This window comes from Macrobrachium rosenbergii, chromosome 14, assembly GCF_040412425.1.
Source record: "Macrobrachium rosenbergii isolate ZJJX-2024 chromosome 14, ASM4041242v1, whole genome shotgun sequence".
Lineage (NCBI taxonomy): Eukaryota > Metazoa > Arthropoda > Malacostraca > Decapoda > Palaemonidae > Macrobrachium > Macrobrachium rosenbergii.
Genome location: NC_089754.1, coordinates 33037384 through 33057891, shown reverse-complemented (window position 1 = coordinate 33057891; position 20508 = coordinate 33037384). Strand labels below are relative to the sequence as shown.

The following is a 20508-nucleotide window of genomic DNA, read 5'->3' as shown; positions in this document are numbered from 1 at the left end:
AGTGTTGTTTCTTTAAGAGAGATAAAAAGAGAAGGAAAGAAGGTCAATAAGAGAAGAATGAGGGATGAAAAGTAAGAGTGTGCTTGGCTGCGGCCTCCTGTGAGTGTATGTTTGACCAAAGCTCGTCTTTCGCCGCCTCATTCTCTCTCAGCTTAACCCCTGATGTATTTCCCATACGATTTTGTTGGCGCTCTCTCTCTCTCTCTCTCTCTCTCTCTCTCTCTCTCTCTCTCTCTCTCTCAGCTTAACCCTTGTTCTATTTCTCATAGCTTCTGTTCTCTCTCTCTCTCTCTCTCTCTCTCTCTCTCTCTCTCTCTCTCTCTCTCAAGACACCGGAAGGGAACAAGGCAGAATACACTTTAGATTAAGTAGCTGGTAATATTCCTTATAGGGAACCAATCCCACGACGTTTAACAACGTGGCGTCTTCCCATTGGTTCAGTTGACTAGCCAATAATATCTGAGAGATGTGATTCTCATTGAAGATTCTCATGATTCTTCTTCATGGCCTTTGGTGATAGTTTTTGAATGATATTGTGTTTGTTTATGGTGAATTGATTATTTGGTATTTTTTGGTGGTTAAAATATATTTTTGGTTGAATACTTCAAACTATTATATCATCTTTGACTGCAAAGGTTTACATTTGATTTTAATGAAACCTTCCAGTTGTACAGTGACTGAAAAGTTCGTTTATAATTTTCAGTTCACATTTTCAGTGGTTGAAATATATTTAGAATATGTCAAACTTTTATATTATCTTATCACTATGAATGTTTACACTTTTATTTTAAGTAAACCTCCCATTTACAAACTGACTTAACGTCTATTGATCCATTTCACGTATGCATTTGCATTTACATATACATATGTATGACCATCATCAGACAATTTTTTTTAATTAAACCTCCCATTTACAGACTGACTTTATCGTATATTTATTCATTTCTGGTATGCATTTGCATATGACCAGCATTAGACATTTAATTTTAATTAAACCTTGAGTTAAAAGTCTGTTGATCCATTTCAGTTATGCATTGGCATCTGCATTTTCATATCACAAGCATCATACATTTTATTTCAGTTAAACCTCCCACATACTGACTGACTGAAGAGTCTATATATATATATCCATTTCAGGTATGCATCTGCATCTGCATTTGCATATGACCAACATCAGAATAAGCATTGCAATGCATTTCCGTAAACTGAATCATTTTTACGGGCCAAGATTCCCCTAAACTACTCACTGACTTAAAAGTCGATATATCCATTTTAAGTATGCATATGACCGGTATCAGAAGCCACGTCGCAGTGCATTTCCGTAAACCAAATCTCTTTCACAGGCCAAGATTCCATCAAACTAAAACTGGAACCGACGTCGTCGAGTGTACGAATTACCTTTTGGAGGGGGACGGGAGTTGGCCGTTACCACCCAACCACCTCTTGGTCATCTGGATCGTAGAGAGATTGCAAGGGCATCCTTGAGAGAGAGAGAGAGAGAGAGAGGACCAAAGGGAAAGGGATGCTGATGCCGCATCTGCATCATCTCGCCCTTTTCTCCTCCTCTTTCTCTCTCCTTCCACGGGCACTATAAAGGCACCGTGGGTATCCTAAGCCGTCACACATCTCCTTCGAACGTCCTACGAGGCAGGCTAATCATATCCTGTTCCTTTTCTTCTCGTCCGAATCTTCTTCTTCTTTAAAGATTTCCCGAAGTCACGATGGCTCTCAAAGCTTTAGTGGTGATTGCCCTCCTGGGTGAGTCTGTTTGAAAAAATTGCATTGTCATGATTTGGGTCTTTGCAACAGAACTAGTTTCAGATTTGTTTTGTGGACTTGCACTTTTGAAATGTATTGCAACTGCTTTGATGTTGCTTTGCAATCGTGTTTTATTTTTTAATTTTTGCTTGTATGTTTTTGTGAATTACAGTGTCATGAGTTAAATTTGGAAGTGGGTGTAATAACAAAATTAGTAATTTTACTAGATAATCTTATATATATATATATATATATATATATATATATATATATATATATATATATATATATATATATATATATATATATATATATATATATATTTATATATACATTTATATATATATATGTATATATATACATATATATTAGATAAATATAGATAGATGGATCGTTTATTCATAACTTTTCCTGAAAACAGTTTGTAAAGTATAATTCTGCCTTACTAAAGAATTCTATACCATGACTCTCAGCCATGGTGGGAGTGGCTAACTGTCAGGTCGGCTATGAATTACCTGTGCCCAGCAACACCTACGGCGCCCCCGACCTGAAGGCGGAGGAATCCGCCGTCGTCGAAGAGCAAGAAGACCCCCTGGCTGTCTTAGCCGCCCTTATCCCAGGGGGCGGCGTCCCTGGGGAGGACTACCCAATCCTGTCGTCAGTTCCAGACACGGATTCAAATGTGAAGAGCAAGAATTCCCAGGGTATTACGCTGACGTCGCTGACGAAGCCAAGTGTCAGGTCTTCCACATCTGCCAGTTCGACAACCGCCAGGACTCCTTCCTCTGCCCCAACGGCACCGTCTTCAACCAGCAGTACTTCGTCTGCGACTGGTGGTTCAACGTGGACTGCGCCGCCTCTGGGGACTTCGTCAGACTCAACGCTGACATCGGGAAGGTGATGGAGGAGTTGGCTGATGCGTCAGCCAAGAGCGAAGTCGTGGCCCCAGGGCAGCTCTACGGGGTCCCCGAGGTGCAGGAGACCTCCGCACCTCCTCCCCCTGCCCCAACGACCCCCAGTGGCTTCTACGGCGCCCCCAGCAGGTCTTAACTGTCTCGACTCCCTTTCGTCGAATTTTCCCAGGCATTTTGTGATAGTATTTTGTTGCTAGGATGAAAAACCAGATGAAGCTCCGTCGTCTTGATTTTTATTTTATTTTTTTTTTTAGTCTTTCTTCTTCTTCTTCTTCTTCTTCTTCTTCTTCTTCTTCTTCTTCTTCACTTTAGGAAACGAATTAGTCTGTCCCTCACAGCGTTTTAGATCCCGAAAATGATTTACTTGTATATTTATTTACGAGCATCGAATAAAGTACCTCAAGCATAGTATGTGTTTATCCTATCCAGCAATAGATACAGTATATATATATATATATATATATATATATATATATATATATATATATATATATATATATATATATATATATATATATATATATATATATATATATATATATATATATATATGTAGTATATAATAATCTCGAAACCATATATGTTTAATTTCGTCAACAGGAAAAGAATAATGTTTTTTACAGGGTGGCTGGTACCTGGCCATCCGTAACATTAGTTCAAAATTTACAGAACACTGAAGATTACTAACTGAAAATGATACAGACTGCTGGTAACCGAATGAATGTCTCAGTGCAATATAAGGTCCAAAGATTAAATGAGACTGAACCAGTACAGTTTAACTAAATATTTTCTCTTCATCTTCATTCGTCCCCTGAGCATCTCATCTTGTCTGGCTTGAAAATAGTCATTGAATTAAAAATTCTGCAAGTCAACAAGATTTGGACGAAGTCTGTATGTGAACAAGTGATCAAAATAAGGCAGAATCATTCATTTCAGGATGTAATTTACCGGATGGAAACTACTTCAACTTTCTGTCCAAAAAATGTTTCAGTTGAACTATGAGATAATATGAGGTGGCTTAAAAGCACTTCCAGATTTCTGGATTGAAGCTAATAAAGTAATGTAGCACCACTAAAAGGAAAAAAAATATATGAAAGGCAATTCTGGATTAAAGTTGAAACTTGTCAAAGAACTTTTCAACTTTCAGGACAGCACAAAAATTCCAACAAACAAAATTGAACACTAACAAAACCACTGTGTCCTTGTCAAGCTTTTTATGTTTTGTTTACAGACTGTATGAATGCTGTATATATATATATATATATATATATATATATATATATATATATATATATATATATATATATATATATATATATATATATATATATATATATATATATATATATATATATATATATATATATGAAAGAGATATATGCACGACGAAAAATTTTATTGTTTTTTTGGTATTACCTAATACAGCTTTTAGCAGTCGTTGTTAGATATCTGTTTTAGATGCATAATTATTTTGTTCCCCTTCTTGCGATTAAACAGACCTAGAGGTATGTAATGTTGAAAATGTCAAATCTGTCCAGCAAAATTACTTTTCTTGTTTCATGCTGGATTCAGAAGTCCAGGTGATGGATTTAATTTTAGCAATATTATTGAAAAGTAAATAAGCTAGCTCTTGCAATAACAACAAATTTAGCTTTATTTCAATCCATGAAGGGTACATCTGTAGATTCCAGTTAATCGGCAAATTATTTAAATGCATGTCATACTAATCAACCAATTAATACGCATACTCTCTTAGAGGCGTGATAACTTATGTAGAATCTGACCTTAACACTTCTACTCGTCTTCAGTAGCGTGGAACGCATAGATTTATATATCTATCTATCTGTTTATCGATCGATCTATCTATCTATCTATCTGTCATATTAGAAAGAACTGTCTCCCTTTCTAAAATAGAAATCTCTGCGGTTATTAAAGATTCACCAATTGGCAATGTAGATCCTATGCGTCATTCATCTGTCTAATAAGTGAAACGAGATACTTCAATTTACTTTCAAAGCGTTTTCAGGAACGCATGTGCGCGCGCGCATGCAAGAGTACGGGTGTTAATATGCAGACTGCCTCATATAGGAATTTCGTAACCGATATTTTTATTAAACGAACTTTCATGTTGCATTTATATTCAGGGAAGTTTGCAGCTGATAGTTGGCGGTTATTCGTTCTCTCCGAAATTAAAGCGGATTTTGATATAGTCTCTTAAAGGGATTTTTTTTTTTTTTTGTGCCTGGTAAGCGGTTGTTTTTCGGTGGCCCATTGTTTGGAAACAGTGAGTTTCTCTTTCTCTCTCTCTCTCTCCCCCCCTCTCTCTCTCAATTACGTTAATAATTAAAAGCAACCCAGAATTGAAGATGTCCCAATATTGAAAACCAACCTCTCTCTCTCTCTCTCTCTCTCTCTCTCTCTCTCTCTCTCTCTCTCTCTCTCTCTCTCTCTCTCTCTCTGTCTCCAACAATTAAAAGCACCTGAAGGTGTCCCTAAAAACCAGCCTCTCCAGCGTTGCTACGTATCCTGTGCTCATTAAGGAAGGGCTGGACCATTACCTTTCGTTGAAAGTACATTTAGCTTTGTCAAGGAGAGGCTGTGTTATAGTCTGTCTTCTTGTAAGAAGGCTGGAGGCTTCTTCACGTGTCTTCTCTTTCTTGCTTGTCTTTTTGTCCTTGTTTCTTGTTTCTTTCTTGTCTCTGTGTCCTTGCTTTTCTTCTTTCTTGTCTTTGTGTCCTTGTTTCTTGTTTCTTTCTTGTCTTTGTGGCCTTGTTTCTTGTTTCTTTCTTTCCTTTGTGTCCTTGTTTCTTGTTTCTATCTTGTCTTTGTGTCCTTGCTTTTCTTCTTTCTTGTCTTTGTGTCCTTGTTTCTTGTTTCTTTCTTGTCTCTGTATCCTTGCTTTTCTTCTTTCTTGTCTTTGTGTCCTTGTTTCTTGTTTCTTTCTTGTCTTTGTGGCCTTGTTTCTTGTTTCTTTCTTTCCTTTGTGTCCTTGTTTCTTGTTTCTATCTTGTTCTTTTCTTTCTTGTCTTTGTGTCCTTGTTTCTTGTTTCTTTCTTGTCTTTGTGTCCTTTCTTTCTTGTCTTTGTTTTGTTTCTTGTTTCTTGTTTTCTTTCTTGTCTTTGTTTCCCTTCTTTCTTGTTTGTTTCTTTTTTTGGTCCTTGTTTCATGTGTTCTTTCTTGTCATGTTTTGTCCTTTCCTTGTTCTTTTCTTGTCTTTGTGTTAGGTTTCTTCGTGTCTTTCTTTCTAGTCTTTGTTTCCCTGTTTCTTGTTTCTGTCTTGTCTTTGTTTCCCCTTTTCTTGTGTCTTGTCTTGTTTCTTGTTTCATTCTTGTCTTTGTGTCATTGTATGATGTTTCTTCTTGTGTTTTTTTTTCTTGTCCGTGTTTCTTGTTTCTTTCTTGTCTTTGTGTTCTTCGTGTGTTTTTGTGTTTGTTTCTTGTCTTTGTCTTTGTGTCTTGTTTCTTGTTTTGTTTCTTGTTTCTTTCTTGTCTTTGTGTCCTTGACTCTTCCTTGTTTGTCTGTCCTTGTTTCTTTCTTGTCTCTGTGTACTTGTTTCTTTCTTGTCTTTGCCTCCTTGACTCTTCCCTGTCTTTGTGTTCTTGTTTCTTTCTTGTCTTTGTTCCTTGTTTCTTCTTTCTCTCTTGTCTTTGTGTTAGGCTTCTTCGTGTGTTTTTTCTTATCTCTGTGTCCTTGTTTCTTGTTTTTTGCCTTTGTATCCTTGGTTCATGTTTCTTTCTTGTTTTTGTGTCCTCATATCTCTCTTGTCTTTGTGTCTTGTTTCTCTCTTGTCTTTGTGTCCTTGTTCCATGTTCATTAAGGGCATAGATAAATGAGAGATAATGGGAGAATAGTGGGGTAGAGACCATATATGTTAATATTATTAAACTTTTCGTAACAGTCTTTTTATTTAATGTCGTTTAGCTTAAAATATAGTTAATTAACAATATTTTAGCATATTTCAATCACTAAGTGAAGTTTTATAATAGAAGTTTTGCAATGACTCAGAGATTCCATAATGGATTGTGCTAAACTCTAGTTTTCATTCATGGAGTCCAGCATTTTGATTTGCTTCACTGTGGTCATCGAACCGGTGATGATAATAATAATAATAATAATAATAATAATAATAATAATAATCATAATAATAATAATAATAATACTTTATATTTGTTGTAATATTATTTAACTGCTGTAACATCATGGTTATCGTTTTAACTCCTTCGATAACATTTACGTCAAAGCATATCTTTTGAGTAAAAGATGGTTCTCCTTACACATCACTTTTCTCATTACAGAACTGGATACAACTAATGGCAAAGCCCACCATCTTGTATCCCCTTCAGGAAAGAAAAGATAAGAATTTAATCTTCAGTCTAACATGTACATCAAAACACTTCTCCCCCTGAGCGAGCTTTCTCTCCAATTCGTTGTAGTCACTCACTTTGACAATATTATGTCTGCTGGGACCCTGTGGTGTTGCGTAATTCGTTATTATCCCTTTAATTAGTGGTTGTTAAAACTCTCTTAGTATTTTATTATGTCACATTCACCCCTCTATTAAGGTCGATGCTCCTATGAGATTCGGTCTCTTGTTGTTTAGTGTCTGAAGAGGAAATTCACTGTTTTGTGTCTCAGAAGGCAATTCACTCAGTTTTGTGTCTCAGCAGTAGGAAATTCACTCAGTTTTGTGTCTCAGGAGAAAATTAACCCAGTTTTGTGTCTCAGGAGGAAATTCACTCAATTTTGTCTCACAAGGCAATTCACTCAGTTTTGTGTCTCAGAAGGTAAATCCCTCAGTTTTGTCTCAAAAGACAATTCACTCACTTTTGTGTCTCAGAAGATAATTCACTCAGTTTTGTGTCTCAAAAGGCAATTCACTCAGTTTTATGTCTCAGAAGGTAATTCCCTCAGTTTTGTGTCTCAAAAGGCAATTCACTCAGTTTTGTGTCTCAGAAGGTAATTCCCTCAGTTTTGTTTCTCAAAAGGCAATTCACTCATTTTTGTGTCTCAGAAGGTAATTCACTCAGCTTTGTGTCTCAAAAGGCAATTCACTCACTTTTGTGTCTCAGAAGGTAATTCCCTAAGTTTTGTGTCTCAAAAGGCAGTTCACTCACTTTTGTGTCTCAGAAGGTAATTCACTCAGTTTTGTGTCTCCGAAGGTAATTCACTCAGTTTTATGTCTCAGAAGGGGTATTATTTGTTGTTACTCTATTTGGTGGATCATAACACAAGTGGTTCCTGCCGTGAGGTTAGTCTGTGGAACGTCAGTGTTAATACTTTTTAAAATTTTTTTAGTGGGTTCTCTGCATGCGTATGCCAGAGTAATGTAATACAATGGGTTTAATTTTTCGTATTTCAATGTACTTATATTTCGTTATGAAATACATTACTTTTCGTATTTAATTCCATTTATATTTGATTATTAAATTCTGTCACATCCGAAGCACCTGACAGTTCTCTTTGCTCATGTGTATTCATTAAGTTACGATTTTTCAGTTAAATGCGTGCCAGGCCTCTGCTTAAAGAACGGGACCGAGGCCATTGTATAGATAAATAAATAAATATAAATATATATGTATATATATATATATATATATATATATATATATATATATATATATATATATATATATATATATATATATATATATATATATATATATTAATATACATATATATATATATATATACTTTATAAATGATAATATATATATATATGACAGTTCAGTTCAGCCTCTTGCTGTCCAAACATAATTTGCGCCGATTGTCCATTACATGATTTTTACATTCAGCCACTTTCCCTTCATCTGGAATTGGACGAGAATAGATAGAGAGAGAGAGAGAGAGAGAGAATCAGAATTCGAGGGCATCCTTGAAATGGGCAGAAGGCCAAAGGGAAAGGGATGTTTTCATCTCCTCCTCCTCCTCCTCCTTCTTTCTCCTTTCTTCCTCTTCTTTTTTATTTGATTTCCCCTTTTCCACACACACTGGTGTACTATATAGAGGCACCCAGAGTCGTCTGCTAACACACACCGAATCCGACCGTCTCCTGCAGCGGAACGCACATTTTCTTTCATCCTCCTATTTTCTTTCTTGTTTTCTGCTTATCAACGATTGCGATGGCTTTTTCCAAGGCAGTTTTGATGTTGGGTGAGTTTTACAATGTGTGGTTTTTATGTTAGGTTCTTGTAATAGAAGACGGTGCGCGTAATCGAACGTATACTGTTTACTATCAACATTTCGCTAATACCAAGTTTCATCCACTTTTCATAATAGAAATTGGATTATTTTCGTTAAATGGGTTTATATTATTTTAATAATAAAAACAGTGTTAGAAACTTAATATCCTCTTGCCGTGAATCAGTACGCAATTAAATAAATTTGAAGTGAGCTGTATACATATATATATATATATATATATAATATATATATATATATATATATATATATATATATATATATATCAAATATAATATATATATATATATATATAAAAACGCCAAAATGTAAAATGTAAGTAAAGGCTATATTAACTTGGTCTCTGAAATATAGCCTCTTTTTTCTACATTTTGGTGTTTTTATGGGCACTTTATATTTGATGGAATTCTATTTTAACGGAAAATATTTCATAGTCATATATATATATATATATATATATATATATATATATATATATATATTTATTTATTTATATACATACATATATACAGTATATAAATATATATATTTATATATATATATATATATATATATATATATATATATATATATGTGTGTGTGTGTGTGTGTGTGTGTGTGTGTGTGTGTGTGTGTGTGTGTATAGAATGTTCTGGTCACTTTTTACTAGATGCGGAATTAGTTTTAATAGCCAAAATGCCCTCTTAACTTCTCGAATTCTTCACCCTTTTTTGATGCGCTTGTCACTACAAGGCCTTAGGTAAATATTGATCATCTTTGCTGTATATTTTGTTAGTGAAACTGGAGTTCAGTATCATTAGTGCACATTATAGTACCTAATTCTTTTCCAATCAAGTTATATAAATCCATTTTTCTTCACATAAGCCATGCTGGGTATAGTCAACTCCCAAAACGGTTATCAGTTACCTGTACCCAGCAACACCTACGGTGCCCCTGACCTGAGGGCAGAGGAATCCGCCGCCGTCGAAGAGCAAGAAGATCCCCTGGCTGTCCTGGCCGCCCTTATCCCAGGGGGCGGCGTCCCTGGGGAAAATTACCCCATCCTGTCGTCAGTCCCAGACACAGGATTCAAATGCGAAGAGCAAGAGTTCCCAGGGTACTACGCTGACGTCGCTGACGAAGCCAAGTGTCAGGTCTTCCACATCTGCCAGTTCGACAACCGCCAGGACTCCTTCCTCTGCCCCAACGGCACCGTCTTCAACCAGCAGTACTTCGTCTGCGACTGGTGGTTCAACGTGGACTGCGCCGCCTCTGGGGACTTCGTCAGACTCAATGCTGACATCGGGAAGCTGATAGAAGAGACTGGAGCCTCCTCCAGGAGTGAGGTCGCTGCCCCAGGGCAGCTCTATGGCGCCCCAGAGGTACGACAAGATGAAGGGACGCCAGCTCCCCCTAGCGGTTCCTATAGTCGCCCTCAGTAGGGTTACATATGTGATTCTGAATTTCATCGAATACAGAAAGTCCCAGAAATCCCATTGTGATAATATAGATAACTATTATTGATGAATATTCTATATAATATGTACAGTACATATAAATATATTATATATGTATGTATGTATGATGTTGAATAAATAAATTATTATATATCTCCTTGTTGTTTTCATCCCATATAATTCATAAAGTTTTGCGATACAGCAATAAGCATAATAAACTTTATTCGCATTTCTTATAATTAATTTTTTGCTGTGTGATAAAAAGTATGCATGATACTATAATGATTCTTATGGTTTTATTGCAAGTCTTTTGATTTTCTCAGTAACGTCTACTTTTGATCCGGATGGATATATATATATATATATATATATATATATATATATATATATATATATATATATATGTGTGTGTGTGTGTGTGTGTGTGTGTGTGTGTGTGTGTGTGTGTGTGTGTGTGTTTGTGTGTGTTGGCCGTGGTTAAAATTCACGTCACTGTAGTCCTGAGTTCTTGTCTTCCGTGGTTCGAGCCCACGAGACGACGGACTTCTTATCAACTAAAAAATTCCCCTTTGGGTAATATATATGAAAATATATTATTCCCGAGATAGAGTGAATTGGATATTAAAGGACGTTTGTAGCTTAATGCTTGTATATGAATCACGGTGATGTGATAAAAATCCATTCACATATGTATGTATGTATATGTACATATATATATATATATATATATATATATATATATATATATATATATATATATATATATATATATATATATATATATATATATATATATATATATATATATATATATATATATATATGATGCGTGTAATAAATATGAAAGTATTCATTTTATACAGGACCACCTCCTTTTGTAACCCTTTTCATAATATTTATATATATATATCTATATATATATATATATATGATGTGCCGTTTATAGTTATATCCTATTTTTAGTTATATCCTTTTACCAAAATCTTATTAACACTATCTTTTTCCCACCCACACACGCAACATACACACCACACGCATATATGTATGTGTGTATGTATATATATATATATATATATATATATATATATATATATATATATATATATATATATATATATATAATGTTACACATCCGGAACGAGACAGCTGTGTTTTTACCCAGTTTATTTCACATTCATGTACTTGCAATAATCAAATATTGTCATCAAAACGTATAAGTGACTGGATAATTGATTGTAATTTAGTATACTACCAGTACTGTTATGGATGAAAGGGATAAAAATAATTATAAAAATGAAATGAGAAGGAAGAGATATATCATAAATAAAGAGGGGCAAACAATCAAGAACCTTAATTTTCCATAGTCTGAGTCTCACGTGAGAATTCCTGCTAACGAAGATGGCCAATACATCCTAACGATCTACCCTTAAATGCCTGTCTGATACATCTCGTTATCATGTCCAATTACAGCCGTGAAACCGCTTTTGTCTCCTCGCTCTGCAATAACTGTAAACTAAGGAATTCCCAGCAATTACCGACTCCTCCGCATTCATTAGCGTCTAACAGATAGAAGTAGTAGCAGAATGGCCGAGAGAATGAGATCAGAAACAATTGCCGGGTTGTGGGTATGTTTACATGCTCAGTCCGCATGAGTAGTATTATAGTGGGGAACGCGAGTTGCTGTTGGTACTGTCCTCTATCGGCAGACAAATTATTAAACAATAAATGTCGTGTGGGTGAGTGCTTTTGTGAGGGAACTTATAGTGATCCTTCTCTTTAGTTTGGATAAGGAGAGAGAGAGAGAGAGAATCTTCATTTTGAGACAGGGAGATAATAAATATAGTGGCCAGAGATACTTGAGAGCAGCAGTATTGGTGTCTCTTTGAAGGAAGAAGAAGAAGGGAGAGAGAGAGAGAGAGAGAGTCTTCATTTTGAGACAGGGAGATAATAAATATAGTAGCCAGAGGTACTTAAGAGCAGCATTATTTGTGTCTCTTTGAAGGAAGGGAGAGAGAGAGAGAGAGAGAGAGAGGAGCGGGTGCAGATGATCTACTTGTGTTTAGAATCAGAGTCACGAGACGGGGAAAGATGGAGCGGAATTTACTTTTAAATTGATCTGGATTCTCAACCAGAAAATTTGAAGAAATATGAATATCGTTTGTATATTTAACCGGGGTCACAACAAGGTTTAAAAAGGGAGAAGGGGATATTAATTTTTAACGTTGAAATGGGGTCACAAACAGAGAAAGGAAAGGATATGTGGATAATTGTCGTATATTTAATAGCAGTACAGAGAGAGAAATAACATACAGTATATATATAATGTGAAGAAATTTTTTTATACATACAAGTTCTTCATAATACAAAAGAAACGTGAACTTTAATGGCAGAAGCTGTGTGTCAATTCCGTGACCATTTGTGGTGGTACAGTACAGGTATTTGGAACAAAATTAAGTGTTCCTCTGTCAGGTGTAATAATTTGGAAAATGCATTTATTCGCCTGAAAGTTTTTTCGATTTTTTTGCATATATTATATATTATACGTATACTATATAAATATATATATATATATATATATATATATATATATATATTTTTATATATATATATATATATATATATATATATATATATATATATATATATATATATATTCACTTGATTTTGTAAGTGAAATGAATAATGACTCTCTCATATACATACACACACACACACATATATATATATATATAATATATATATATATATATATATATCTATAACATATTTATAATATATATAAATATATTATAATATAATATAAATTTATATAATATAAATGTGAGACAGACAGGCATTGTGTGTCTATTAATTGCAGACGTGTATAAATACGTCTAAAAAAAATAGAAACACTGAGGTGAGTTACGGATGAACATTCCAAAGCCGACACCCTTTTCGTTTTCCAAATCCTGGAAACTGTCGTCGCCCTCGTCAGCAGCAGGGAATCGTCATGCCATCCGGCAATACGTCAAAGGGCGTTGTTATCACCGGAGATATTCATCGTCACGTGCCCTTAGGCGGGGGGAGGTGGGTAGGGGGGGTTATTTTAACCCAAGATTCACACCGCTACGAATTCATGACCCCTTCTCTAGGATTATAGCAATTTCGTTGATTGAATTTCTTCTCTCTCTCTCTCTCTCTCTCTCTCTCTCTCTCTCTCTCTCTCTCTCTCTCTCTCTCTCTCTCTCATAACCCGGGTCCTTGTGACGACCTTTGCCTGCTTTGGAGTGAGTCAGGGTTGCAGTACATAATGACATTTGTGGGGTACTATTATTACACATAGACATAAATGTGTATAAAATATATATATATATATATATATATATATATATATATATATATGTATGTATGTATGTATATGTATATATATAGATATAGATATATTATATATTATACTTTTCATTACAAGAGGAACGCTAGAGAGACATTTTCAGTCCTAGCAATGTGTGTGCGTGTGTGTGTGAGAGAGATAGATAGAGAGAGAGAGAGAGAGGTTTTAATGTGTCTGGAGAAAATTTCATTTTCCATTTTCATGAAAGAGGTTGAAAAGTGATCGCATTTTAATTCCCATGAAAGATAGAGAGAGAGTGAGAGAGCGAGCGAGCGAGCGGTTTTCCTTTTCCCAGGGACAGATGGATTTTCTGCACTCATGAGAGAGAGAAAGAGAGAGAGAGAGAGAGTAGAATCATAGATTTTTTTAATCCCTTGATAAATTCCCTTATTTCATTCCATTCATCTTCTTGCTAAGTCTGATCATCTGAAATCCCCTTTAATAATAACAGAGTATTTCAGATCCCCAGATGTGGCTTTTCTTGTGTAAGAGAACATTTTTTTGGTCTGTGTAACTCACTTTTGATCATCTGATTAAAAAGGATGAAGCTCTGAAGTTATGTTACTCTGGTGTATATGTTGAAGACCACTGCTTTGTGTAGCCACACACGTATATATAAATATATATATATATATATATATATATATATATATATATATATATATATATATATATATATATATATATATTTCTTCTTTCTTTTAACGTGCTTTTTCCCATTTTTGTATGGGGTAAGCACGATGCCTTCTTTTGAAGGACTTTTGATTTGGCTTTGGGGTAGACCTGTAGTCTCGATCGGCTGCCCTGCCTGACATCGCTTAGACCCCGGTAGCGTATGTTTCATGTATCATACCCGACCCAACGCCCTTTCTTCCCAGCAGCGAGAAGTTGTTGTGCGGGTAGGGCGAGAGTTCGAGACGTGTGAGATGTTTGTTATGTTTTTAGAAGGTGTTGTAGTGGCTTTGTTTTGTGTGTGTATTTAGTCTGTAACACCCATTTGCTTTTTAAGCAAACCTATCCGTTGATTACATATATAATCCCGGGATGTCTACACGGATAGCAAAGTGTCTGCCTCTCTGATCAGTCGGCTGCAGATTTGAACCCGCGCCACAGACCTCTACTGAAGTCCGAAGCTGCTGCTGTAACCGACTGAGCCATCGAGGCTCCATATATATATATATATATATATATATATATATATATATATATATATTTATATATAATATATTTATATATAAACCATATATATATTATATATATATATATATGTATATATACTTTTATTCTTTCTTTGGTTTTCTTTAATACTTAGGTTAAATCTAGAAATGCATGGGTCCGAATCCTAGTCTAGGTAGGTGCAAGTGTCAATTAAAACTCCAGTTGGGTGTTATCTTAAAGGTATAGTGAATTTGATGTTGGTAGGTCATTTGAAGAATAATATATGAATATATATATTTACAGTCTTCATGACAATGAGGTGCAGTATATTCAGGATTGATACCCTATGCAGTTTATTCATATTGATGCCCCATGTGAGGAAAACACTTCTTCAGACAAATATATTTTATGTACAATAAATAAGCTTTTCGTAGATGAAGTGTTAACCCTACTTTCCTACATTTTAGGAACGTCATTCAGTGGAAGGGAAGTAAGCCCCTGTGTGAACACTATATGTTTGATTATAAAGTGCAGAAACACATCTTGCTTCGATTTTTGTCATTCGAGGTAGATCCTGATATCATGCAGCTCGAAAAAATTCTGTATCATACAGTAAATAGTTCAGGGGTTAGGCATACTGTAATATTGACTAGGAGGGTCCATTGCCTGCTGCTGCTTATTTGGTGTCGAGTACACCCGACTAGGAGGTGTCATTGGCTGTCGCTCTTGACTAGGTGCGGAGAACTGTAGACTGGGAGCTGGTGGAGATGCCCCTTGTGGCCCTTGCTGGTTGGGTATTGAGTACTGTTGACTAGGAGCTGAGTACTGTTGATCAGGAGCTGATGGAGACCCTACTTGTGGTCTCTGTTGATTGGGTGCTGAGTACTGTTGACTAGGAAATAATATAGCCTCCCCCTGTGGTCGCTGCTGATTGGGTGCAGAGTACTGTTGACCAGAAGCTGAAGGAGATGCCCCTTGTGGTCCTTGCTGATTGGGCGCTGAGTACTGTTGACCAGGAGCTGAAGGAGATGCCCCTTGAGATCCTTGCTGATTAGGTGCTGAGTACTGTTGACCAGAAGCTGAAGGAGATGCCCCTTGTGATCCTTGCTGATTGGGCGCTGAGTACTGTTGACCAGAAGCTGAAGGAGATGCCCCTTGAGATCCTTGCTGATTAGGCACTGAGTACTGTTGACCAGGAGCTGAAGGAGATGCCCCTAGTGATCCTTGCTGATTGGGCGCTGAGTACTGTTGACCAGAAGATGAAGGAGATGCCCCTTGAGATCCTTGCTGATTGGGTGCTGAGTATTGTTGACCAGGAGCTGAAGGAGATGCCCCTTGAGATCCTTGCTGATTGGGCACTGAGTACTGTTGACCAGGAGCTGAAGGAGATGCCCCTTGCGGTACTTGCTGATTGGGCGCTGAGTACTGTTGACCAGGAAATGATATAGACTCCCCTTGTGGTCGCTGCTGATTGGGTGAAGAGTACTGTTGACCAGGCGCTGATGGAGATGCTACTTGTGGTTGCTGTTGATTTGGTGCAGAGTACTGTTGACTAGGAGCTGAAGGAGATGTCCCTTGTGGTCCTTGTTGATTGGGTGCTGAGTACTGTTGACCAGGAGCTGAAGGAGATCCCCCTTGTGATCCTTGCTGATTGGGCGCTGAATACTGTTGACCAGGAGCTGAAGGAGATGCCCCTTGTGGCCCTTGCAGATTGGGTGCTGAGTACTGTTGACCAGGAGCTGATGTCCCTTGTGGTCCTTGTTGATTGGGCACTGAGTACTGTTGACCAGAAGCTGAAGGAGATGCCCCTTGTGGCCCTTGCTGATTGGGCACTGAGTACTGTTGACCAGGAGCTGAAGGAGATGTCACTTGTGGTCCTTGTTGATTGGGCACTGAGTACTGTTGACCAGAAGCTGAAGGAGATGCCCCTTGTGGCCCTTGCTGATTGGGCACTGAGTACTGTTGACCAGAAGCTGAAGGAGATGCCCCTTGTGGTCCTTGCTGATTGGGTACTGAGTACTGTTGACCAGGAGCTGAAGGAGATGCCCCTTGTGGTCGTTGCTGATTGGGCACTGAGTACTGTTGACCAGGAGCTGAAGGAGATGCCCCTTGTGGCTGTTGCTGATTAGGCACTGAGTACTGTTGACCAGGATTTGATGGCGATGCCCCTTGTGGTCGTTGCTGATTGGGTACTGAGTATTGTTGACCATAAGCTGAAGGTGACGCCCCATGTGGCTGTTGCTGATTAGGTACTGAGTACTGTTGACCAGGAGCTGAAGGAGATGCCCCTTGTGGCTGTTTGCTGATTAGGCACTGAGTACTGTTGGCCAGGAGGTGATGGCGATGCCCCTTGTGGCCATTGCTTATTGGGTGCTGAGTACTGTTGACCAGGAGCTGATGGAGACGTCCCTTGTGGCCGTTGCTGATTGGGCGCTGAGTACTGTTGACCAGGAGCAGAAGGAGACCACCCTTGTGTTCTTTGCTGATTTGGCCCTGAGTATTGTTGACCAGGAGCTGATGGAGACCCCCCTTGTGGTCGTTGCTGATTAGGTGCTGAGTACTGTTGACCAGGAGCCGATGGGGACGCCCCTTGTGGCCGTTGCTGATTGGGTGCTGAGTACTGTTGACCAGGAGCTGAAGGAGATGCCCCTTGTGGTCGTTGCTGATTGGGCACTGAGTACTGTTGACCAGGAGCTGAAGGAGATGCCCCTTGTGGTCTTTTTTGATTGGGTGCTGAGTACTGCTGACCAGGAACTGATGGAGACGCCCCTTGTGGTCGTTGCTGATTGGGTGCTGAGGACTGTTGACCTGGAGCATTTGCCTGATTGCCAGCAGGAACTTTGCCAATGTCAGCATTCATGCTAATGAACTGTCCAGTGGCTGAGCAGTCCACGTTGTACCACCAGTCACAAACAAAATACTGTTGGTTGAAGATGGTCCCATTGGGACACAAGAAAGCATGTTGGCGGCCATCAAATTGACAGATGTAGAACACCTGGCAACCAGCCTCGGGAGCAGTATCTGCATAATACCCTGGTATAGGTTGGTTGCGGCAAGAAAATCCTGTGTTTGGGGCTGAGGCCAAAATTGGGTAGTCCCGTCCTGGTACACCGCCACCGGGAATTGCTTCGGCCAACATCTGCAAGATTTTGAAGGTAGACAGCTGAGTAGTTTGTACAGATCTTCAATGGGGAATGTCTGGTATAAAACTGAATTGCTTCAAAGTGATTTGCTTAAGCAGATATTACTCAAAACCATATAGTCATTTAAAGGAAACTTACAAAAAAAAAGTAGAGAACGAGACAGGGTATTTCCAAGAGACACAACCTACACTGACATTGCCAAGGCCTGAAAAAAATTTGTTGACTACTGACTTGTAAAGGGTCCATGTTCCCTTGTGGCCCCCGACCTCCTGAGGCCGCTCCGGACGAAGGGTCGTTTGGGTAATCGTAGCTGTAGCCGTCCTGGGCTCTAACACCCGCGATCACAACGGCTGAAAGTTTGAGAGTTGAAACTGAATTCAAGTTAAACCGTTTGGTAGATTATTAGTTGATACAATATTATACAGCCAGATGTGTGCATGTTAAATTATGCTGCACCTTTATGCTGGCGGGGTGAGAATGAGTGTACATAACTTTGAAGTACGCGCATGCATGTTAACATGTTATATATGACATTTTACTATTTTGTCGAACATAGAATTCCTTACCCATAGCAATGATGTTGAGTATTCGATCCATTCCTGAAACTGTGAGAAAAAAAGAGTATTAAATTCTTATTGCAGTCAGGGTTTACTAGACGTTATAGCATATTCAAGAGAAGTGGTGATGGTTGTCAGTCCGTGACTCGGAAATTTATAATACCAACAATGAAAGCCCTGGGAAAGCCACTAAAAGGAGGAGGCTAGTCTTGCTAGTATATTTAGCAGCAAGAAGAATAGAACCATAATCAGAGATTGGAAATAATCCCCCTCCCCTTGAATGTCAAAATATAACAGTATCTCCCAAGCAGACATCCCGCTCGTAAATCCAGCCTAACGCATGTTTATTTTCGAGGACCTTCCTTTTATTATCTGAGCCATCGACCTCCTGGCAGATCTGATCATGCACCAGGACACACACACACACACACACACACACAAAAACGAAGCGTTCTTTGTCTGCGACAAAAGCCAAACAAAGGAAGAAAGTACGTTAGATCTCCGGCTCCCGTTCACCAGTGTTTTGTCATCATCTATTATGAGCATGGGGGCTTTACAAGGACAGATATTTGTTCAGACTGATCTTCATTTCTCGTAAATAATTACATGGCTTGCATTGAAGTATTTGGAACCTCAAAAGTTTAAACAATGATGCAACGCATTACTACTACCGTAAAACAATTCTCCTTGTATTTTGATAATTTGCTTAACATTTTTATTTATTTATGAACTTGTTCACTTTTTTCGTTTGTGATAACTGATCTCTTCTTTCTGTATTTCCTGTTACCTTCTGCTACTTCTTTTTAATGAACACCATATTCTCTGGCAGCTTTAAGTCAGTGAACCCCGTGGTGGGCTCCTGCCATATGAATACGGGTTTATCTTCTGAATAATAATAATATAATAATAATAATTGTATAATGGATGAGGAATATATGTCCGTCTTCGCAGGGACTGAAAAGCTGTGTGAAGCATTTCCATAATAGCTGGAAACATTCCAGACCTTAATGGATGCATGCACTCGGCTGTATGGTTCAGAACACTTCCGAAAAGATGCATTAATTGATTTTGTCTATATAATCTGGCGTTGCAACAATTAGTGTCACATATCGAGAAGCTATGGTGCATTTCCATAATAGATGGAAACATTCCAGAACTGACTGAATGCATGCATTTGGGTGTGAATAATTGATTTTTTATGCAATCCGGCGTTGTGTTTCCCATTACGTCTGTTACTTCTTTCAAATAAACACCATCATATTGTTTGGAAGCTTGAATTTCAAGTCAGTGACCCATTTTGTGGGCATGTTCCATATGAATAGGGGTTCATCTTCTGAATAATAATAATAATAATAATAATTGTAGGTTCATGAACATATCTATTCATTTTGAGGCAGCGTAAAACAGAACGATCGAACGCTTGTAAGATTTCCTAATCAAGTCCTTGCCTATTACAGCGACTGGAAATCACGAACGGAGTAATTGAAAGAGAAAGAAAGAAGAAATAAGCAGGATAATAGGAGGGAGGGTTTTTTTACTCATCTTGCGAATTGTGAGCTCCATACTTTTCGACAAGAATACTAATCGGTGGATAATTAATTGTATCCTGATATCCCGGAGGCAAATCGATTTGCGGAATTAACTTGTTTGGAATTGAACCTGACTGCGTTCTCTACACACAGACACACACACACACACACACACACACACATATATATATATATATATATATATATATATATATATATATATATATATTATTATATATTATATATATATTATTATTATTATTATTATCATTATTATTATTATTATTATTATCATCATCATAATTGTAGCATTCCAACGAAAGAAATAACGGGAAGACATCGATGGCATTTGCAAAAAACGAGAGAGAGAGAGAGAGAAACCAACTGTAATTATTATGCGCATTTTTCGTAATCCTCATGAAAAATAAATTTATGAGAGTAAAAT

The 20508-nt window shown here is 37.5% G+C and overlaps 2 protein-coding genes, 1 long non-coding RNA gene and 1 pseudogene across 3 annotated transcripts in view; 3 read left to right on the top strand and 1 right to left on the bottom strand.

The window, feature by feature from the left end:
* Positions 1-20508, top strand: part of LOC136845884 (uncharacterized) — a 315993-nt gene that overhangs the window by 194616 nt on the left and 100869 nt on the right. The window lies entirely within an intron of this gene.
* LOC136845592 (uncharacterized) lies at positions 1617-2949 on the top strand (annotated as a pseudogene).
* On the top strand, positions 8663-10463 carry LOC136845591 (uncharacterized). The gene is made up of 2 exons (XM_067115753.1): positions 8663-8822; positions 9735-10463. Exons 1-2 carry the CDS (start codon positions 8792-8794, stop codon positions 10289-10291), a joined length of 588 nt encoding a protein of 195 aa, XP_066971854.1. The 5' UTR covers positions 8663-8791; the 3' UTR covers positions 10292-10463.
* Positions 15225-20508, bottom strand: part of LOC136845589 (mediator of RNA polymerase II transcription subunit 12-like) — a 7205-nt gene continuing 1921 nt past the window's right edge. The window contains exons 2-4 of the mRNA XM_067115752.1: positions 18544-18582; positions 18209-18327; positions 15225-17973 (exon numbers count right to left, since the gene is read on the bottom strand). Of these exons, the coding sequence (XP_066971853.1) occupies positions 15456-17690 (2235 nt within the window). The 5' untranslated portion in view covers positions 17691-17973; positions 18209-18327; positions 18544-18582 and the 3' untranslated portion in view covers positions 15225-15455. The remainder of the gene's footprint in view (positions 17974-18208; positions 18328-18543; positions 18583-20508) is intronic.

Excerpts from the sequence above, each read along its gene's own strand:
- LOC136845591 (XM_067115753.1), top strand. The coding sequence starts at position 8,792 with ATGGCTTTTTCCAAGGCAGTTTTGATGTTGG. Across the intron at positions 8,823-9,734 it reads CAAGGCAGTTTTGATGTTGG|CCATGCTGGGTATAGTCAAC; the intron begins GTGAGTTTTACA and ends TCTTCACATAAG.